This window comes from Palaemon carinicauda, chromosome 1 (genome assembly GCF_036898095.1).
Source record: "Palaemon carinicauda isolate YSFRI2023 chromosome 1, ASM3689809v2, whole genome shotgun sequence".
NCBI classification, from domain to species: domain Eukaryota; kingdom Metazoa; phylum Arthropoda; class Malacostraca; order Decapoda; family Palaemonidae; genus Palaemon; species Palaemon carinicauda.
The window spans coordinates 259538881-259562726 of record NC_090725.1 but is presented as its reverse complement, the minus strand read 5'-3'; the positions used below and the strand labels follow the sequence as shown (position 1 = coordinate 259562726).

The window sequence follows — 23846 nt, the reverse complement described above, 5'->3', positions numbered from 1 at the left end:
TATAAAGTCTAGAATATTTGGGGTGAAATGAGACGCAAAGATTCCTACTATTGTTTATTACAAAAGTAAAAATAGAAATCAAGGTTGTAACAATCAATTACAATTTCAGTTTATGCTGAATGAATCTGCATAGGAGCATAATTGGTAATAACAGAAATAAATAAAGTTTCACCTGAAAAGGGAACACAAGCCACTCTATGGGAAATATGTAAAGATTTCACTATGTATTCTGTTGTTACAAGGAACACTATGCATATAAATATGCATGGCACATGTGTTGGACTATTATGCTGAATGTCACCTGTGTAGTTAGAACAGTCTTATAGTGTCGACACTAGACACATTACTCACATGATGTACCTTAAGAGTCTATCATGTACACCCTTCACTAAAAAGTCCCAAATAGTGCACTGTTCTTTGCAGAGGTCAGGCAGCAGGTTTCAGAACACTACCTGCTGCCACTACGAAATGTTTAATTTCCTGTAGTTGCTTCGCTTAGTGTTTGAAGAAGACTCTGGATGACTTCCATCCAGTATAAGCGCGAAGGCTTTCAAACGACATAGTCTGAAAGAAATTAAGGGACGAGGCGACTTTCCTCGGATCATGACCTGCGGGTGTACTGTCTGGATGCGCTCTGCGAATAAAATAGGTGATTTTCGCCCTTATCTGTTTCAAGGATAACGTTGAACCTGATGTTTCTCCCCTGAAAAGCTGACCTCCCTTAAAGTCTGAAGTTCGACGAAGATAGAACTTTAGGCATTCCACTGGGCAGAGGGATGCTTCTTCCTTCAGAGGGCAGATTCTCCAGGGACCCCATCTCTTAGTGGGCAGCTCGTTCTTGGCGAGAAACGTTGGGTCCGGAAAGAGGTTCAGTTCTCCGCAGTCTGTGAACTGAATGCGGCCATCATCCCTCGAGAGGGCCACTATTTCGCTGACTCTGGCTCCCGAGGCTAGTGCAAATAAGAATATCACCTTTTGAGTCAAGTCCTTTAGTGAACAATCTTCATTGTTCAGAGTTGATGCTAAGTGAAGAACCTTGTCTAAGGACCATGAAATGGGCTTAGGATGGGCTACGGGCCGAAGTTTAGCGCAGGCTTTGGGAATCTTGTTGAAGATTTTGTTAGAGAAGTCTACCTGGAAGGCATAAAGCACTGGTCTGGATAGGGCGGATTTGCACGTAGTGATCGTATTGGCTGCTAGACCTTGTTCATGGAGATGGATGAAGAAGGACAGGCAAAAATCCATAGAAATCTCCTTAGGTTTCTTTGCCTTGACGAAGGCGACCCATTTCTTCCTGGAAGACTCATATTGTCTTCTTATAGACTTTGACTTGTACTCTTCTAAGAAGCCGATACTTTCTTTTGAAATCCCGAACCTTTTCTTGACTGCCAAGGTGAGAAAATCATGAGATGAAGGTTCTGGGACTTCAGTGATGAAGCGGAGACAGTCAATTTCTGCACTTGCTGAGTCAGAACTGGGTCCGGCAACAGGATCAGCTTCAGGCGTAGTTCCGTTACCAGGGGGAACCAGACACTGTTGGGCCATTTGTGGGCCACTATTGCTGCTGTCCCGCGAAAGGATCTCAGCTTGTCGAGGACTTTCAGCAGAAGGTTGGTTGGAGGGAACAGATATATCTTGGACCATCTGTTCCAGTCTATAGACATCGCGTCCGTTGTTTCCGCTAGGGGATCCTCGTACGGAGATACGTACCGGGGTAGCTTCTTGTTGTCGCTCGTTGCGAAGAGGTCTATTTGCAGTTCTGGGACTTTGCGTAAGATGAAGGAGAATGATCTTGCATCTAGGGACCATTCCGACTCTACTGGGTTGAACCTGGAAAGAGCGTCCGCCGTCACATTGCGGAATCTTTGAAGGTGGACTGTTGACAAGTGCCATCTCTTCTTCTCCGCTAAACGGAGGATGGCCAGTATTACCTGATTCAGATGAGGTGATCTTGAGCCCTGTCGATTGAGGCATCTCATTACAACCTCGCTGTCTAGGACCAGGCAAATGTGGATCGAGCAGCGAAGTTTCAGTTTCTTCAGCGAGAGAAAAACTGCCATGGCTTCCAGAAAGTTGATGTAGAAGGTTCGGAAGAGAGGAGACCAGGTTCCTTGGACTTTCCGAGGATGAAAGTGGCTTCCCCACCCTTCTCTTGAGGCATCCGTGTGAACGGTGGCTGACGGTGGAGGTGGATGCAAGGGTACCTTCTTCTTTAGGTTCTTGACCTCCGACCATAGCTTGAGTAGGGATCACAGATGATTTGGTACGGGCTTCTTTAGATCTCTTCGAGCTTTTGATGCGTATTTTCTCCAAACTCTTGATGCATCTTTTAATTGTGCTCTCAACACTGGATCTGCCACTGAGGCAAACTGGAGGGACCCCAACACGCACTCCTGTTGCCTTCTTGATATCTGGGCGGATTGAAGGAGTCTCTTGACAGATCCCGCTATCTCTTTCCTCTTCTTTGATGGAATGGAAAGGTAGTGTGACTGTAAGTCCCAGTGGACACCCAGCCACTGGAACTTCTGAGCTGGAGAAAGATGAGACTTTTCCAAGTTGATCTTGAATCCCAGGTGTTCCAGGAACTGGATCACTTCCTTGGAGGCTTGCGTGCACTCCTCCTTGGATGCTGCCCACACCAGCCAGTCGTCCAGGTAGGCTGCTACCTGGATTCCCTGTAGGCGTAGTTGATGAATGAATGCATTTGCAAGCTTGGTGAATACCCTTGGGGCTATGTTTAAGCCGAAGGGCATGGCTCTGAAGACGTATTGTCTTTTCTGTAACTTGAACCCTAGGTAGGGGGAAACCTGACGGTTGATTGGTATGTGCCAGTACGCATCCGTCATGTCTATGGAGACTGTGAATGCCTGTTTGGGCAAAAGGGTCCTTATGTGTTGAAACGTCAGCATTCTGAACTTGTAGTTCACTATGAACTTGTTGAGTGGTGATAGGTCCAGAATGACTCTGAGCTTTTCCGAGTCCTTTTTCGGAACAGAAAATAGCCTTCCTTGGAATTTGATGGACTTCGCCCTTCTTATAACCCTCTTGTTTAAGAATTCCTGAACATATTCTTCCAATATGGGGGTTGAGTGTTGGAAGAATTGAGGGAAGTTGGGTGGAGTTGTGTTCCAACTCCACCCCAGTCCATTCTTGACTAGGCTGTGGGCCCAGGGATTGAAGGTCCAACGATCCCGGAAGAGAAGAAGTCTCCATCCTACTGGTAGCATCTCACTTGGAGTGCTGGTTGGAGGATTTACCTCCTTGGCCATGTCCGCGTCCACCTCTGTTGCCCCTGCCTCTGGAGGGGTGCTTAGAGGATCCTCGAAAAGAACCTCGAGACTTCGGCCTGAAAGTCGTCGACTGCCTTTCAAAAGCTGGGGTGAAAGCGGGCGCCACCGTCTGGGGAATCAGCTGGAAGGTGGTGGTTGGCTGTGCTACAGTCTGTTGCACTGTGGCCATGGGAAGCTGTTGTTGTCTAGGTCGAGAGGGCACTCTTGGTCGTTTCGTCTTCCTTTTCGGCTGGGGACCCTCGTCAGCGGAAGACTTCCAGCTTGGGAAGAGGTCTTTTCCCCAGATGTTGGAAGCTATCAGCTTCCTCGGTTCATGCCTCACTGCAGCCGAGGCGAACACGAACTCTCTGCAAGCCCTACGGGCTTTGATAAAGTTGAACAGGTCTTTGGTGACCGTCGCCAAATGAGCCTTGGCGAAGACCATGTACATATCTGGGGTTTCCGATATGCTTGCCATCGTTTCTAGTCCCGTCTGCAGAGACATAGAGGTGGCAAGACGTTCTTTTGTCTCCTGCTCCCTGCGCAGGAGAAAGTCCGACATCTTGGGGAGGTCTTCGCCGAACTGACGTCCGGCAATGTGTGCCTCCAGCTTCCCGACTGTGAAAGTGTTATGCACATCTTTCCAATCCTTGTCATCTGATGGAAAAGCAAGGGAGAAGAGTCTACACTTTTCGAGTGTAGGACAGGGTTTCCCTGCCTCCACTGCCTTTAAGGCAGCCTTAAACCCTTTGTCCATAAAGGGAAAGGCACGAGAGGGATCAGCAACAGAGGAAGGGTGCTTTTTGCTGAGAGCCGGCACCTTGGAATTAGTAAAGGCCCTCTCTTTCAAGGTGTTTGAGAACAAGGCTTGGGCCTTGGGGAGGTAAAAAACGATGACCTCTTTTGGCTCTGTCTCCTCTTTGGACGAAGGCTCCGTCCTCAGACGGACATAGCAATCCGGGTAGGCCCCTTTGCTGGGCGAGAACTCTACATCGTCCACTGGGACAGTGCCCAGTTTCTCGGAGAGGAAGATCTTCCCCCCTGACATCGGCATATGCTCAGCATACCTCCAAGGATTGACGTCAGAGAAAGCAGGAAGGTCCTTGATGTTTAGCTTCTTCGGGGCTAAACGCGTCGCCACGATCTGGTGCATCTCCGTCCGAAGAGAAGCCTCCTTCTCCGACGATTTCTTTTGCATGTCCTGGAACAGGGAAAGAAGAGAGTGCAGCGTGCTCGTGATCGAATCCAATTGGGGGGCAGAAGAAGAGGTCGAAGGCACCGGTTCGGCCACCGTCGCAGAAGAAACCAAAATCGTTTCGGCTTTCTCGGTCTCGCCTTCAGGGGGTACGTCATCCTCCTGCTCCAATTCTTCAACGAGGAGATTATGCTCTGTCTCCTCTGAGACAACCGACATGTTGTCCTCAAGCTGGATGCCTTGCAAGACATCCAAAACAACAGATTCTATCGGAATCTGGACAAGGGGAATCTCGGGTTGAGCCTGGAGAATAATTGCATCCGAAGATGCCCAAGGGAACAAACAAGCCCTCATCTTCGCATTAGGAAGATATGGGCCAGAGGTGTTCTTCTGAAAACCCCCGACCCATTTGCTGCATCCCTAGACTCTGTAGACTTTTGATCATCAAAAGCCTCTTTAATAAGTTTGTCCCAAACAGTACTGTACATACCTGTGGGTCCCAGTATTTAAGAGATCCCTTCGTGACTACGCAGCGAGCGTGGGCCCTGCACATGTCATGGCTGCAGAAGTTCCTACTGCGGACCCTGCAAAAGTTGTTCCAGCACTCAGGATGCTCCTCCTGTAAAGAAAGAAAAGCATACGTATAAGTATTCGGTGAAATTCTCAGATTTCATCATACATATTTATTCAAAAATATTTAGCTTAGGATAGGGTAAGCTAGATGAAGAAAAAGACACCTACTGTGTCTCCTGTCCAGCCCATTGCTGTGACCTCCCTCAATATTGAATACTAAATTCTTAATGAATTTGGGAAGAATATCCTTGGATATAAGGTGTCTTCTTAACACTGTCTTCTTTATTCAATATTGAGGAATTGGTAATGGTTGTTAACCATTAGAAGGGCAGAGAATCGCTCTCTTAATTGTGATGGTCTCACAATGGGCTGCCCATGAGCACCGTGTAGGTTGGAAAAAATTTTGTATGGGCTATGGCAATGACTGCCGGCGGCATGCCGCTAGTACTGCTGTGCCGGCCAGCGTGTTCTAGGCTATAGAAGGCAAGCACGGCCTTCAGGGTGATGGGCGGCAGGTCGCTGGCTGTTGCTCTGCCGGCAGGTCGCCGGCAGTTGCTCTGCCGGCAGGTCGCCGGCAGTTGCTCTGTCGCCGGTAGCCAGAGGGACCTTCTATCAAGTAGAACCCGGCGGCAGCCGGCGATAAACTGTCTAGACTTTGGGTTGCCGGCGTAAGGCCTAGGGAGGTCTAGCCTCCTGTAAGGGCAACCTAACCCGACCTGGGAAATCATTTCACCAGACGGACGGATGCCGAACACAGACTACTCTGATGTCCCGTTCTAGGCTCGAAACCGACTCAGTGGTTAAGAGAAAGAAACGGGACGTCTCAGTAAAGATTTGCCAGAACTCAGTTCAGGGCAAATCTAACTGAGGGTAGCCTAGGCTAGTCAGAGGGAGAGGAATTGCTCTTAAATCCCACCAGGAGATTGGTATTGGCTCGAAAGGTATAGGAGGTGTCAGTCTCCCCTTAGAAGGCAATACAAGAGCAATTGGGGACATGTATGAAAGTATACTAAAGCCCCTAGGCTAGTAGCCTAGGAGCAGTGAGAATCGTTCACCGAAACTCTCTCGTATACTATCTTGGAAGAGGAAAATTGAATGCAGTAATATCTTAAATGTATAAAATGTTGCCTGAGCTTCAGTAAAATTTTACCAGGAAGGTTATATCATGCATGAAGTGTGAAAGTGCCTAGGCTAGGAAGCCTAGCACTCTGTGAGGCTCAAAATCATGCATGAAGTGTGAAAGTGCCTAGGCTAGGAAGCCTAGCACTCTGTGAGGCTCAAAATATTTAGCCAAATTCACGACAACAAGGACATAATATAAAAATCCCTAGCTAAAGTGCTAAATAGCTAAAGTTAAGAAGCAAGCGATGCCGGGAAAGTCATTCTTGGCTAACTAAATGTACAAAAAGAGCGACCGCGTCCATGACGCCATCCGGCTGGCAACAGCTCTTGTTACGTTAATTACGATCTCAATCGAAGAGTAAAACTGGCAAGAGCTTACATTTACACAATTCAAAGATATTACTTAACTTTCCAGAGGCAGATGAAGCTGGTGAAGACATCATAGCAGCGAAATAAATCCAAAATAGCGAGAGATAACACGGGATAAACACCGGTCAGCAAAGCTACAAGGGAAAGAATGGCTAGATGGCGCCACGAGGCGGCGGGGTGGCGCCTATTTACAGTACAGTAGGAGCGTTGCCTTAATAACGGCTCTCCTATATTCTTGCCACTTTTTCCCCTCGAAGCGAAAACGCTATTAGGGGTGTAGATAGCTATGAGATGTGTCAAGAATACGTCCTCTGATTTTATGCGATATCCCTTTTTAAAAATCTTCAAGGGATATTCGCTCCAGGATTTAGAATTCTGGATACCTTTGGTAAATTCTCCGGGATATATCACTGTAGTCAAATATAACCTAGGAAGATACCAACGAAGGAACTTCCATCAGCACGACATGGCCTGAGCCCAAAAATGCCATTTTTTAAGGATAGAACTTTGATATCCATACCACTTAATAAGGTGGCTTATGACATTCTAAATTGCATATGATTTTTGCCTCTGACCTTCGGTTTTGTGACGCCAGGGCCATTTATCTTGAAAATTATTATTTTTTTTTTTTTCAAATTCTATCTCCTCCATTGATAATTAATATTAAGACCTGGGATTACTATCCTATATAGACTTGATGTAGACCTCCAATCAAATGAAGTTTTTTTTTTTCTAAAAGTAATTTTTCTTGCTAGATAAATTTTTTCATTATGGTAAGAAAAATAAACCCCAAAAATCGGAAAAAATATTAAGAAGAAAATATAAAACAAAAATTGGAAACAAGGGCAACATTTGATTGTTTTATAATGTCTTTCTATGTTATATACCAAATTTCAATGCCATATCATAATAGAATTTGAAGGTCAATAAGTATAGTTTTGAGATATGGGCATTCAAAGTTTTTCTTTGTATTTTTATAAAGACAGTATTAATAAATATTGATTATGAATTTTGTTCCTTTTTGGATATTAATAAACCAAATCAAAGTTATTTATCATAATTTAATCATAAATGAAGCTCCCTTGCTCAATATCTTGCCTCTTTAGGCAAGACTGTTGCTCCTTCAGTAACTCCGATAATTTCGCTGATATTGCCCACTTCTGAACTCTTATTAGAGCGAATTTTCTTCTTCCTTATGTTAGCAATATGTTGAAATTGTCTTTTCCTCTTTAGCATTATGAAATTCTTGCCAAAACTGAGAAAAACTGACATAAAAACAAGTGAATGTCAGAGGTCAAACTCAAACGTATACTCTCTATGAGGTTTGTGTTTGACTAAAAGCCGAAGGGTGTAATTACCTTGTAATACATCGTTTTGTGACTCGTGGAATCTATGCAGATGCCATTGCTCATAATTTGTTTAATATTAGAATGTAATAATTATCAAAATTTACAATAACAGAAGAAATACTGTATTTCTTGTAGGGAACAATGTTTTTGGTTTATTGGGTTACTTTTATTAATTACCCTGTAACTATGAATGCAAGAGGAATTTTGACTAAATATTTCATATACGCATTCTCCATTTCCATTTGAAGTTCGGTGAATTTTTTCAGAATTTTGTATTTCTCGTCCTATACCCCGATATATTGGGATACCGGCCGGGCCCCTTAAATAATTTGTCTGCTGCCTCTTTTGCCAATTTGTCTTCCTCTTCATTTCCTGGCACACCCACATGAGCTGGAACCCAGCAAAACTTAATTTCCTTGTCTGGAGTGCTAGAGGTATACAGTCACTTCAAAATTTTCAAAACTAAAAGATTGGTTAGATTAAAACCAGTCAATGCCTGAAAGTTACTTTTTCAATCACTAAAAATAGTGACATTAACCTCTTTCATTAATGCTATTTTTTCAGTAGCAGCCGAAATACCATACAGCTCTGCTTTAAAGATAACTGTTGCTAAAGGGAGTGCATGTTTACAATTAAAATAAGTACAGTATTGAAAATCAATGCATGACAAAGTACTTGTCTGGATATGGGAGTAGGCTCACCTACATTTAGAACACCAAATGTATTTTATTTCTATCAGTGATACTAGCAGATTGCCATTTGAGTCGGCTAACACATCTCCCCATAATGGATATTGGCTGTTCATATCACCCAGAAGAAATGATTGTGGGAGTCGCTTTATCACCTCATAGGAGAAACTAACATCAGGAGGCAAATAATGAACATAATGTATATTTTTTATTTAGATCTATTTTGAATGCTACTGCTTGTAGAGTTGAATTTAAATCTAGATTTTTTGGGGGAGGGAATGGTGTGGTGAACATACATGAGACTTCAGCCATGACTTCTCACCTGAGGATTACATGAGGTTCTGAAACTGTTGTAGTCTCTAGGGCATAGAGTAAAAACATCTCTTATTGTTTCTTGAAGACATGCAACTATAGGTAAATGGTCATGCATTAGGAGCTTCAGCTCTTCATATTTAGACCTCAGACCTTGACAGTTTTACTGCAAGATTGAAGAGAAAATAAGATTTTTTTTTAAAAACTCCTATGCTGAAGTCGTTCTATCAGAGTTTTTTTTTTCTTAATTGATGGGAACCTCTGAGACTCTGTAAAAGTATGTCTAGCTAAGCTTGGCTTAGCATGTTTCTTAGCAGCCTTCTTATTTGGTTGTTGAGGGGGCTACATTTTTCTTAGCAGCCTTCTCATTTAGTTGTCGAGGGGGCTGGTGAACCTCAACATTAATCTTTGATATATTTAATTTTTCTGAATTCACCATCTTTATTTTTAGATAAAATATCATACCTATTGCCAATAGGTATTTTTACATTTCTTATAGGGGCAAAAGATGCAGTTTCCCTCTTTTTCAATTAAAAGGGGAAGAGCTATTAGGATCATGTACATTCTTTGTGACAGGAGCATCTAATAGCTCTCCAGCTGAAGAATCTTGACTGAGACGACAACCTAGGGTTGTACACCCGAGCTGCAGAAGATTCAGTGAAAGGGGGCGGTGTCTCTTTGATGAGATGCACCGATTCTAGATCATGAGGCATGGTATTTGACATAAAAGGTGATTTGGAAAGAGGAAGCTTTCCATTACCTGGTCTAGGTGGTGTTGCCCATCTCTCCATATGTCCAGCATCTTTAGATTTTAAGGCCTTGGCAAAACTTTTTTGTTTTGCCTAGAAGTCGCCTAGCATATCCCACACTGATATGCTTTACATTTGACTTTTTAATAGTTGCATCTTCTATTTGATACTGAGGATATTTCTGGTTGGTTGGCTTGTGATCCTGGCTACAACTAGTGCACTTTGCAACAGAAGTGCAGGGTTCATGCTGAATATCAGAACAATTATCGCAGATCTTTTCGTTTTTACACCCTAGAGGAATGTCCAAATCTGAAGCAATTGTAGCACTGCAAAGGTTTCTGTTTGTAAAGGCAAATTGGTATTCTTTCATTTTCGATGTATACTTGAAAGGGTACTTCATGGTTTTCAAGTGAAAATAATCTTAGTGATTCTGGGAATCCTAAAAAACCTTCCAGATTTCTTCTCTGCTAAACTCATAGAGGTCACTCAAAAATCATCCCTCTTCCATAGAAAGGATTCAGATGTTGTTTGATATTTACCTTTACATTGTTCTATTTTTATGTTAGCATAAAAGACTAGGTTTTAGATTTGACATGAATTAAGGTGGATTTCTTGTCAAATCTAGAAATGTCTCCACATTCTATAGTACCTACTTTCTTTTGTGTCAGCTTGCTAAATTCATGTAATTATATTTTTCTCCCTTTGATTGATTGATTGAGATTTTCTGGCATTATTCTCCCTTTGAGGCTTCAATAATCTACATTGGGGGCTTAAGCTTTCTTTTTGTTATCAAATTTGTTTTGGGGCCAACAGATTCACTCTGATACTAGTAACTGGGGGTATATACATCAAGTTTTCCAGTAGCTACATTGCATAATGCTTTGGTGATGTCACTATTATCAATGTTTATTTTTCGAATTTTACAGATTGCCTTAAAAACTTCCTCATGATTACTAAGCAGATCCATGCTTCCCTTATCTCATTATCTTTATTTCATTAATCTTATGAGATTTAAAAGACATACACAATGTTTCATAATGAGAATTTATTAGTATATCACATGTACGAATGACTTTCGGTTTCTTTACATTACCATCACTTTTCTGAACATTTGAAGAGTGGTCCATTTTAGTTCCTATGTTGTCAACAGTTCCTTGTTGAAGGCATTGGGGAGGGGTGCATCATTTGAAGGATCTATAAGCAAGGGTTGTATTTTGTTTGTTTGCTGGTTGATATACCTGCTTGAGAATATTATGAAAGTATCTTACATTAGATAGAAGCTCAAGATAGAGATGATTGGCGAAATCTGATTTGGGCCCTTTGCATCAATAGGCGTAGGATGATGGTGACCATACTTTGGATTGGAAATTTACATTTTCCATCATTGGCACAGTGAAAGTATATTTCCCAGATGGTCCACTCCATGCCCTACCTATGGGATAGCACCAATACAAATACAGACGCACATGTGTAAGCTAAACTCGCCTGTTAGAACCGATACAAAAAATGTGGACTCATCCTCCTCATATCTGTAATGATAGGCTTTCATCCAAAAGGGTAAAATCCTACCTCAAGGATGGTATCCCCCTAGATTCTAATGACCAAACCTTTGAGAATAGTTATTTTTTTTTTTTCCAAAAATGGTCCAGACCATTTATGGGATGGCTGAGATCATCCAATACTCTCACTTATAATGCAATCACCTCCCAACCGTGATCTCTTCTCTCTTTCATCTAAGCAGTCAGTAACGAGTGTGGAAATATCCACCCCATATAAGAAACAAAATAAAGAAATAAATAATAAAAATATATATAAGGATAAGGGAAATATTACTCATAGGACAGTAAAATGAAAGAGAGTTTATAAAATTTGGAGGTTGAAATAGTAGACAAGTAAAAATAGAATTGAGGGAAAAATTTAGTCAAACTGGAGAAGCAGTTTCCTTAAGTCCGAGAGCCCTCTTGCCCATCATAAGGCTTTTGGAAACTATATTCTGCGTTGAAGCCTAGTGACTTCAGCAAGAGGGTCTCTTCACAGGAATGATGGGGAGAAATTCTAGATAATTTAAATCTACCAGGAAAATGGATTTCTCATTTGTCAAATCTCTCCATATACAAGAGCTTCTAGAAATATCCAAGGCTCTTCAGGACCAGGAATTACTGGTGGTAGGGAAAATCATTGCAGTGTTTTCAAACAATTTAATGGCATTGGCCTACATACGGACCCCAAAGGGACAAGGTCATAATCCCTTTACAAATAGCAGAGATGTTATTGACTTAGAAAAATATAAGAGGAATAAACCATCATTCCCAGTTTATTCCAAAAAAGTTGAACATCTTAGCAGATCAGTTAAGCAGAGAAGTCGAATTCTTCTAAACAATTGGTCTCTACATCCATCAGCATGTCTATAAATTTGGAAATGGTGGGGTTGACTGAACGTTGACATGTTTGCAATGTCACTGAACAAAAATATAGAAGTGTTTTAGTCACTTGTTCTGGATCCCTTAGCATGGAAGTTAGGTGCATTGTTACAAAACTGGTTAAATCTGGATCATTACACACTTCCACTGTTTGCCATGCTTCAACAGGTGATAAACAAGTTCAGTATTTCTGCAAACACCAGGATAATACTAATAGCCTTGTTTTGGTTACCTAGGGAATGGTTCAAAGATCTCTGTTGTTGGAGTGTCCGAGAAGATTGCTGTACAAAATCAGTCTGCTAGCACAGCCAGTTTCAGAGGTCATTCATCCAAACTCATCTATGCTATATCTAACCGCTTGTAGACTATTCATCGTATTCTAGAAAAGAAAGGGTTTTCGTGGCACTCTAGTGTCAATCATAAGTTCCATGCCAGTCAACCAATAGTCTATCAATCATGGTGTTATTTTGATTTTGATTGGGGAAAATTTAGGAATGTATCAATGACTTCAGGTACTTTAGACGATTTTGTTAAATTTTCAAATTTCCTTGTATGAAAAAAAAAATCATTTCAGTCAGTAAGGGATATACTGTAGGTCCATGCTTAATTCTGCACTTGAATATTGCTTAAATCTATCTGAATGTATTGAAAACCTCCAGCAGTCAGCTCTATTTTTTAGAATTTGGGTGTGGTTTTACAGCATTTAAAAGGTTCCAGTTTTGAACCATTGGGGAATCTTTTGCTTAAGTATCTTACAGTTAAAGCACTTTTCCGATTGGCATTGGCTTCAGCTAAATACATATGCTAAGTGGGGGCTATGACTGATCGTCTAAGAGCCCCAGCCCACACCCAAGGTCTGGGCAATCTGTACACGCACAGGCTAAGTGAACTACAAGCACCATCTTTTAAGGTTGGCTTTGGGGAGTATAAGATGATATCGCTTTTGCCTACCTTCAGAGCTAGAAATTATTTTAAGACTAAGAAATTACCACAATTCTTTTTCACACCCTTTCTTTTGAAAAGGACGAGGGTATTACATCAGAAAATATATTTCATTTTCCAGTAAGATTCTTTCAGTATTATTTGCATAAGATCATGAATATTAGAGGTAATGACTCTAATTTGTTTTGTGGGATTAGAGTTCCAAATGATCCTTTGTTCAAAAATTGCAATGTAATTTCTTGTTAAAAGTTAGGTCACAGAAGCTCACGAAGAATTGGATGAAAGTCTAATAAAATCCTTGAAGGTTAGGGTTCATGATATTTGAAGTGCAGCTACATCTCTTAATTTTTGCCAAATCTTTCTTTAGAAAAGGTTTTATTGGCAGTTCAATGGCAAACTAATTAGTTTTTTTTCACTAAACATTATCTTTGAGTCTTGGTCTGTTTATCAAGATTGCTGGGCTCAAGTTCCTTTAGTGGCCGCTGGCAATGTGGTCTAACATTTTTTAGTTTAGTTTAGTTTTCTTAATTTACTAAAATTCTAGTTTTAGTTACATCTTGTGGGAATTATATTCATAGGTAATTAAGAGTCAAGATATCGCTTAAGGGAATAATCTGGAACTCAATACTTCAAAATATATTTTGAGATTTTTTGTTACCAATGATTTAGACCAGGCAAGTCTCTTTCCTTTATTAGTGACCCACCTCCATCGGTGTGGGAGTCAGCAATATGAACAATCAGGGGAGATTGAAAGAAAATAAAAAACTGCCTTTTAATAATAATCTATTTTTCTATATTCACCAGATGTTTATGCATATGCCTACCCCCCTCCCAATTGACTTTTGTTGTCATGAGGATAGGGAATATAGTTTCAATTTCGAGATTAAAAAAACGGTTCTATGGCTTGCCAAACTCTGCTTCTTGTCAAATCATCTCATTGCTTTATTAGATTCATAAGTCTATCGAAAGGAAAGAATATGGGAAATTTGTTAGTTTCTGGTTAAATGTTGATAAAATTGACCTTCCAGGGGAGAAGGTGAATACAGTATAGAAATAACAACTTTTATTATCAAAATTCTGCTTTTTATGGCACAGTAAGCTGTGACTACACACAAGAGAAATTCGAAAGATGGTAAAATCTTATGATCAAAGGATTTTTATCAGATCATAGAAATTAATAAGGAGATGTAGTGTTGACTCTTCCATTGTTGCAAATGAAGTAGTTCATCGTAAATTTGATCGATTTCCTTTTCATATTGGTATCTTTTTCTTAGAGCAAGAAAGGCAAGAAGAATGATGTAAGCCAGAATGGAGGAATGACATCTGAAGATGAACCGTCTGCCTGTAATTCTCCTCGACTGAACAGACGCCGTATGGGGTCATTTTCTGGCCCAACTGGACCACAGGGAGACAACTTTGTTAATGATAATTCACCTGGTAACTAAAGATGAACTCCAGTTCAGATAATTTTATTAACTAGCTTAGCTATTTTGTAAAGTTTTAATTTGGGGTGGAAATTTGGAATTTTATAGGTATAAAGTAATGATACTAAGAAAATAACTCGTTTGGTTTTTACTCTAATAAAGATGTAACACCGAATGGCAGCCTACGGAGAAGAAGGTCAAGAGTCCCATCTGAAGAAAATGAACATGAGCTTATGGATTATCTTCATACAGCTGGTCATGATGGATCAAGAGAAAGGAAATCTTGGACTGGAATGGGTAAGTGTAAAAGAAAATAGCTTTTTACCATCATTACAAAATACTGTATTGTAATTTTATTATTTTTTGTGATTAACTCATTGCTGATTTATCAATTGTTTATTTGCTAGCAGAAGGTTATGGCTCTCTTGATCGATCATTTGCAAGAAGAGCCCGTGGTGGAGGTAGAAATCGTCCAAGCCTATTAGCTTCTGAGTCATCATGTGAAAGGGAACGTCCAGCATCTCCATCCACAAATCCAGATCATAAACCAGAGTTACCTGATCAACATAGGCCAAGGTTAGTCTCTTGCAAAGTTTTTTTTTTTTACGTTAAGGATAGTCAAGGTAATTTTACCTTAACATTTTAAGTAACTTTTATGATATCAAAAGATTAAATTTATTGTAGATAAATTTACCTTCACATCCAATACTGCTTTATATCATCAAGGTGTGTTATTGACATTGAAATGCTATCACACATAACATGGTGCTACAGTCTGGAAGCACATTACTGGTGTAACTTCTCTTGAAGTGTTAAATTATATTTTTTTTTTAAAGAAAATATTTAAAAAACCCTTCCATAATGGTTTTTTAATAAAAAATTTATTAGAATGAAAGATAGGTGCAGCAGAGGTATGTACAGTATAATTCTGTATAGAAGAATAATAATTTTATACAAAGAATCGGGTGTTAAAAATTTAATTTTACATATCTGTAATAGATTTTCTCGGAAATTATCTTTGATAATTTAGTAAGGGGTAAATTAAAGAAATTATATTTTGAAAGTTTCTTTCAAAATATTTCTATAGAATTCTCTTCTACATTTCCTGGTTGTTATCCTTATACAAATTACAAACAACCTGCTCTTACTATATAGAGTATAGATTTTTATTTAAAGGTAAAGGTGTCTGGTTGCAATTCCAGTTTCCTCAGAATAGATACTCACCAGAACGTCAGCCAGGTAAGCCCCACCCGGGCACCACAGCATAGGCCTCCCCAGTAAACTGCTTGAACTCACAGTCCCTGGCTGGGATCAATCTGTTGCCATGCAAATTTGTTACCACTTTACTAGCTAGGAGGCAAGACCTTGAAATGAATATTTGCAAAACTGAACAAAGGAATATTGTAATTGATAATCTGAACCTTTAAGGAAATCTTGTTTTCGTTCTTAAATCTTTTTATTCTTTGGGTCTGTTTCATCCTGAGGGGAAAGTATATCATCAGTTCTTCACTGAGATCCTTTCTGTAAATCTTCATTGTCACTATTACTAGTTGATGTTTTATTAGTGTTTTCTTCGTATTTATTATTATATACCTTCATGATTGTCAAATTCATTAGTGTTTGTTTTCAAACATTTTTATGGCCTTGGCTCCATTGTATTATGCCCAAATTTTCCCTGCCCATCTTTGGTTTAACATTTTTATTTAACAACATATATGAAACCCTGTATTTTTTAGGCAATTCATTTTGGAGCACATTTTTATTACAATACTTTTTTCTATCCGTTTGTGTTGATACTGATATATAGATAAATGAAATTTTAAATCGTTAAAACATTAAATAACAAAAATAAGTCTTAATGACAACTACTGTATATTAAGGAAGGTTACAATATTTTTTATTACATGAATAGAGTAAATAATTTATCCCTATTAATTACCCTTATTGCACCATGAAGTACTGTAAAGGAAAAATTCTTTAAAAGATTAGATTCTCAACTGCCTTTTTTGCTTTAAAGGATAAAAATGTGAATATTATCAACAAAAGAGATGGAGTGATAAAAATTGGAGAGGATTTCTATACAATGCTATACAGCAGTGATTTCAGTAGAAATATTGATGTTCATACAAAGTTTTGAACGCACGTGTCCTCCAGTTGAAGAGAGACCTCCCCCATGAAACATATTGAAAGTCCTGCACTCCTTAAAGAAGGTACTTTATGAACTGTTGGGGAGAGACTCACCTAGAGACCTTGTCTTAAAAATAGTTTTTTGCTCACTTTTGCTTTGGCAAAATGTGTTGGTGAGCACCGCAGTTTCTCTTTTAATGACACTCATTCAAGTGGTTGGAGGCAGGTCTTCATCACCTTCGTCCCTGATATTATTGCTAAAACTCAAAACTCGCCAGTTCCGGATCCTAGGATATTATCTTTACTGGTTGCTAGCCCTCGAGAGGTAACCGATGATCCTGGTCAGTTGCTTTTGTGTTCTATGAGACCTCTTAGGCACTATCTCAAGCAAACTCAACCAATCAGACCAAACCTGCAACACCTATTCGCTAGTACGGGTAGGGTAAAGAAAAAAGTTACAAAGAACACCATTTCTCTTTAGTTATGGTAGGACATTGATTCACCTCCCTCTCTTGGGGTACAACATCAAGTGCCTGGTCTGCTGTAACTGGATCTCGGTGCAGGTAAGCCCCAGTCAGCGTGTTGCTGTTCAATGCTTAAGTATAGTAGAGTCTTTTCCCCATACTTCTTTGCAAGGGTAAAGGTGATGTAGACAGGCAAACCCATGTATTGTAATTATATCATCTGCAAAGGACACGCACAAATCCATTATGAACTCTTAGCCAAGTTGTACAAAACAGATTTTCAGCTCGAAAACAACTTTGGATACCAGGGCTATGTAACTGCGAGTGTTTGCTGAACTTCTGATGCACAAGGTGCCAAGATCTTTAAACTCTTCAGCATTTCCAGTGTAAGAGTTTTGAGTTTCCAGGATAAGTTTTTAGCCGGTTAAAACAGGGACTTCCTCCCACCTAAGGATGAGTCTCCTATGTAAGGGACAAGGGCTTATATATGTTTGTGAACAAATGACAAATTTTTAAGTAATTTGTATTTATCCATTTCCATAACTATACAAACATGAGTCCTTTACTCACACTTCCCTGCCAGCATTAACCTCTGAGTAAGTCCTAGCTGCAATCAAAATGAGTTGTCTGTAAGCAACCGGGGGGGGGGGGGGGGGGGGGGCAGTCTCCTCCCAGCTACTGAGCCTGCAACTACTGGCCAGTTGTTTACCCCTAGTTAAATTTTTTTTAACTACAGTATTCTAGCTTGTGCTGTTACCATTCTCCTATGTAAGGGACTCAGGTTTTTTTATAGTTAGGGTAAGATATAAATTACCTCCAAATTTGTCATATCTCGCCTTTGATAAAGAAAAAAATAATGATACAGTACACCAAACTGTAGTGTATTGAAAACATCTAGGTCATATATGTAGCTTGAAATAAGTTTAAGATTTTTTTTTTTTATATGAGTATATTTATTGATGAAGGATTCAATTTTTGTATCAATACCAGGATAACAAAAATTTACTTATGCATGTGATTTTTCAGTAAAAACTGGCGTCAGAAAATAGAGTCTTGGTTCAAAGAAAATGAGAAAGAAGAACGTCGATCTGAACTTAAGAGGCGACTTCACCAACATAGGAAGTCACTTGATTTGGAAACAGTTTCACTTGGTAAGTTTAAAGATTTTTTTTCTTATTTTCTGAATGGCACATAGATTTCCTTTCAATAACATGGCTTTTTAATAGGTATTTTATTGTGATTTTGCATCTATAATATAAAGCCGAGAATGTGTCTTTAATAAATAATTTCTTGGAAAGTTTTTGTTAATTTAGAGTATCTTCTAACTGTGATGTCATGTGAATGCATTTACTTTGCATAATCTACATCTTACTGCAATCTTGAGTAATGTTTTCATTCCCTAATCCTAAGTCTTAGCATTTTTTGTTTCATCAGATGTTTCTTTTATTTAAATCATTACAATTTTTCCTTTTCATGCTCATTTCTTCTGGCCAACTGTCCTGTACCCTTCTTGGCCAAAGCTGCAGGTATGATTTCTAAACAGATACAAGACACCCGACATTTTGACTATCAATACCAGTTTTCCTGACATTCTTGATTTACTTTCTTCTGTTTGCCTATACAATATTTTTAATTTCTCTTGATTGACTGTGGCTTGAGCACAGAAACTGTATTTACTACACTAAATAAGCTTTAGGCTTTTGTAGGTATAAATTACTGGGTAGCCCCAAGTACTTTCTACTCAATGGAAGATTTGTATTATTGTGTGGTATAAAATTTTTGCATTATAATAAAAGGTATTTGAGACAACATAATCAAAATTCAACAAAATTAGATATTTTAAAGTACTTAAGGTTACAGGATATCTATAATGTTCTCAAAATATTTTTTTTCATCTTACTAGCAACCATATTCCAGGTGTCTAAAATTCTAATAAAAGTATTATTTATGCTTTAGGAACACAGTTGCTTATGGATTATACATTTGTGTGGTAACTTTAAAACATCCTTTAATTTCATTTGTAGGTAAACATTATAGTTGCAAGTTCTACCACAATTAGAGGATTGTTACATAAATCAAACAAAAAGTCTCGTAATTAGAAGTTACCGTACATTTAGATACCAGTTATTTTATGCACATTTATAATTCCATTTTTATAATAGCAATAGACAAAAGTTAATTTTGTTTGGAAGATTAATTTTAAAGTTGGACATTTGATTATGAATGCATGTTATTTATTTTTATGAAAATTACTGTGGGGCTTTCTCCTCATACATGCAGCATGAAATTATGTACACATTGACAACAGTGACAATATACTTCTTTTGACTGGTAATACTCCTATTGCAGTACAACCAAGTCTTTATTTAATAGAAATTAGACAATTTTTGTCAGAACTTTTGCTTTATAAAAGATGACTACGGAGCTTTAAAGACTTGTGATTGTCAGTTGCCATCATTAGGAAAAAGAAAAAATATAAAAAAAGGTATCATGCCACAAGACAGCTTCTAATTTCACTTAAAACCTGAATGAGAGCTTGGTAGACTGCAATTGTTGGTAACATTCAGAATTTATAATAATTTCTCTAATTGAACTCCCTGTAAGTTACTGTATTTAGAGGTAATTAGTAAAAAGACAAGTTCAACATGAAGACTTCATATAATGATAGCACTAGGTAAGGTACTGTAGTCAAATGGGGAGTAAAGCAAAAAATACTGTTAAAGTAAATGACAGTGCAGTAAGGTTCATAGTGAAAATCTTAATTAGAGATAACTGGACTCCTTACTGTCACAAAAACTTAGAGAGAATACTGCACTGAATATTGTAGTTACGTTTTAAGATTTAGATTTCTTGATCTAATGTGATGTTAAAATTGAAGTGCAGGGGAATTCATGATTGAGTTTAACATAAAAACAAAGCAATGATTGATCATGAAATACTGTATTTCCAAAGTGTAATGCAATATTAAGTGTTCTGCAGTTAAAGAAGTTTCTTCAGTTCTCCTTATCTTTCAAGTAGGGCAGACTTACTCAAACAGCATCATTACAGATTACTCCTTCCCTTGTCTTTAATGTTAAAATAACCCAGACATGATTGATTTGCATTTTTATTTTGTTTTGTATTATAGGGTGTGTTGTTTGTGCATTTTTTTTCTCACAAAAAACACTTCGAGGCTTATCTTTTAACAGCTTGCATATTTATAATGAAAATTCTGTTTTCCTGAATCATCATCAAAGCTTCCCTGGATTTTGGCAGGTTTGACAGAATGTTATTCCCCAAAACTGAAGGTATTGTAAGAAGTTTTATTTTTGTGGGTCTCTTCATTTCCCATGGCTTGGAGTCTATATTTGCACAACAGGATCTTATTTGTTCTTTCCATGGCGTTCTAAAGGCCTGTCCACACTATCAGGCATGCCTGACGGGCAGACAGTGATACCAGATCCGACAACGCCAATTCAGAAACTAGGAGGGCGAGTGCCCTGGTGGTAGGCACGAAGGTGACGTCAGGGGCGAGGTAAAGATGGGCCTACATGATCAGGTAGAAACTGTCTCGATTAGTAAACTCAAGGAAGTCAGGGGCTGGAGGGACAAAGTTTAAACCCTCAAATTATTATTATTATTGTTATTACTAGCAAAACTACAACCCTAGCTGGAAAAGCAAGATGCTATAAGCCCAAGGGCCCCGACAGGGAAAAATAGCCCAATAAGCAAAGGAAATTATGAAATAAAACGGATTTCAACGTAGGAAAAATCTATTTTTGGGTGAGATAGCCATGTCGTCCTGATGGAAGTTCCTTTAGGCAGCTTCTTACTGTGTAATATTTCTGTGAGTGATATTACAAGAGCATTACCGTTAGGTATCACAGGGTTCTAACCCCCAGAACTACTATCCTAAGATATCGTGTATAATCAGGGACGTATCCGTAGATAACCATAGATATCTTCATCCCAAACAGACTTGACCCAGTCTAGGAATCTAAGGAGGATATATGAGGAGCCATTACATATCCTCTCCCTTCATAGTACTACTCGTCCCTGATAAACTCATTCTACACGGCAGCGCAACTACCGTGAGAAGAGGCATCTGACGAGGCATCTGGGAGAGACAACGTAACGGGTGGGCCATCAGGACGACATGGCTATCTCAACCAAAAATAGATTTTTCCTATGTCAAAATCCATTTTTCGGGCTCGAGCCATGTCGTCCTGCTGGAAGTGAACCAGAGAATTACCTATGCCTCGATAGGAAGCCTCAAAGGGAGAGGTCCTAATACCGAAATGCACTTACAGGATTATTCCGACAAGGCATAAGTATCTCTCTCAATTATATATCCCAGAACTGTTCAGAGGCAGAATTGACAAGCATGATGGTCCGACAAGGAGGCAATAAAGACTCAAGGGACTGGCCCCCACGATTGGAAAAAAACAAGTGATGCTATTGTCGGGAGCTCTGAGGTGGCCGAAACTAAAGGATTCATCAAAGGTGAGGCTTATGAAACCAAAACTCGCCTTGAGATTAAACCCAATTATGTTCAGAAAGGATAATAAATAATGAGAAGACACACTAAAGATAAAGCCACTACAGTAATTATAATTATAATAGTAGGGCGTAAAACTAAAAGTCATGGAACAATTCACAGCCTTTTACTCACAATAATCAGTGCCAAGGTTAGCAAGCAACCATCATTAACCTCACATGGAAAATTTTTGTACAAAATAAATGCATCCCATCCCTACCCATACATAAGGTAGCATAAGGGGGCAAATACATGACATAAGGAACCATAGGAAACTTATGACAAGGTAAACCTGATCAAGAGGCACATGATAACGTCTGTACCAAACAAGGGGTTAATCACCCAAACCAAATGAGGTATACAGTAGCATAATGACATTTAGACAGTTAGTCTGTAGCACTGAAGGAACACACAAAGCATCGTAAAGACACCTGGGAACCTGGAAAGGAAATGATGAAGTGCATTTTTTCTTTTTTCCCTGAAGCAAAAACTTGTTTACCCATTGCTAATAACGAGCTGAAGGAGTGCCCTAGGACGCATTGTGGGCTACGTCGTTGCCGCAGGATTGATAATACCCCCTCAACCACCACAAAATGACATGTCTCCTCCAATTGCTTCATTTAATGCCTGAAGAAAACCCAAGTGGACTTCCGACCAGTATATGTCTGCAGTCCCTCAATGGACATATACTGGAAAAAGTTCAAGAAGGAAGTCGCATCTTTAGGGCCAAGACCCGAAGTCTTACGAGCCGGGTCTGCTCTTCATATAAAGTAAATACAGTAATCTTATTTCGTAACTGGTTTAGAGACAAATCAGACCCCACTGTATCATTTTGAAACAAAAGACTACCCTTAAACTGCACTGTTCTTACCAAATACACTTTTGGGCAGTGTATTAGACAAAGGAAAGGATCACCTTGAAGGGGAACTATTTTCCATAGACCCCAAGGTGAAAAGGGAAGTTAATTTTTAGTCCGAAAAGTGGGATCAGGGTATAAATTAACCTCACCATTATCCACAAATTCAATGTATTTTTCGTCTCTAGAAATCATTGCAATGTCACTAACCCGAGCACCGGAAGCCATCACAATTAAGAAGATGACTTTCTAAGTGAGATCAAGAATATAAGCCTTTTGATTGCCTATGTCCGAAGTGAATTGCAAAACTTTGTCCAAAGACCAAGAGATAGGTTTCAGGGTAGCCAACAGCCGTAACATTGCATAAACCTTCGGAACTTTGTTGAAGAGATCCGAGTAAAATTTGACATCAAAGGTGTATGGTATAGATCTAGTGAGGTCCGAAGTGTACGACGAAATCATGGAGGAGGCTAGACGTTAAGCATGCAAAGTAAGCTTGAAAATTAAACAAAAATCCATAGTAATCAACCCTGGATATATGTCTTTGACATATTTGACCCATTTGGTCCATGTTGTTTCATACTAAGTCATGGTGTTAGTCGACTCATAGTTTCCACAAATACCCACTTATCACGTTGAATTTTCAATTTCATTCCCAGGAATAGGGTGAAATCAAACACGAGATGAGGATTGTATGATCTCCATGATGAAGCATAAACAATCCCCTGCTGTCCATCTTGAGACAGAATCGAGTTGGTCACGGCACAAGTTAGGATTCAAATCCGTGACCATGGGAAACCAGTTGCTCATTGGCTACCAAGAAGCCACCAGAGCTGCCATCCCTTGAAAGATCGACGCCTGTCTAAAACCTTCACGAGGAGGTTAAACAGTGGAAACAGGCATATCGTCGTCCAACGACTCCCATCCAGGGACATTAACGAACTTTAATGTCCATGCCCACTGCTGCTTGAACTACTTTTGGTGCTACCTAACAGGGAAATATCATGCTGAAGCTCATTACAAACAGATCCACTTGAAGGCCAGAGATTTGATCTCACTGAAGGAGAGACGTTGACAAATGCCAACCTTTCTTCTGATCCAACGTAAAGACGGTTATCATTATATAGTTAAATTGAGGAGACCTCGATTCTTGTCTGTTGAATCAATAGACTATAACTCAGTTAACGAGGTTTTAAGTGGATATAAATTTTCTCCTTCAGGTATAAGTTCATGAGGGACAAGAAGACTGCCATGGACTCCAGAATATTGATGTGGTATTGTTAAATTTCTAAGACCAACAGCTTTGCACTTTCTTGGGTGGGTTATGACCCACCCAACCTCCCAACGAGGCATCCGAACAAAGTGTCACTACTGGAGGAGGAAAGCGCAACAGCAACATCTGTGAAAGACTTATGGCAGTGCACCACGGTCTAAGTTGCTTCCGCAGTAAAACCGGGGTCATTTTCTGAT

At 39.4% G+C, this 23846-nt stretch overlaps 1 protein-coding gene across 3 annotated transcripts in view; it reads left to right on the top strand.

Annotated features, from left to right (window-relative positions):
* LOC137655558 (uncharacterized) overlaps window positions 1-23846 on the top strand; it is a 454428-nt gene that overhangs the window by 364931 nt on the left and 65651 nt on the right. For 2 of the 3 annotated variants that reach the window (XM_068389471.1, XM_068389465.1), the window contains 4 exons: window positions 14264-14426; window positions 14576-14710; window positions 14821-14989; window positions 18031-18155. In XM_068389471.1, coding sequence (XP_068245572.1) covers window positions 14264-14426; window positions 14576-14710; window positions 14821-14989; window positions 18031-18155 — 592 coding nt within the window. The remainder of the gene's footprint in view (window positions 1-14263; window positions 14427-14575; window positions 14711-14820; window positions 14990-18030; window positions 18156-23846) is intronic. The other variant, XM_068389460.1, reaches the window with a different exon arrangement.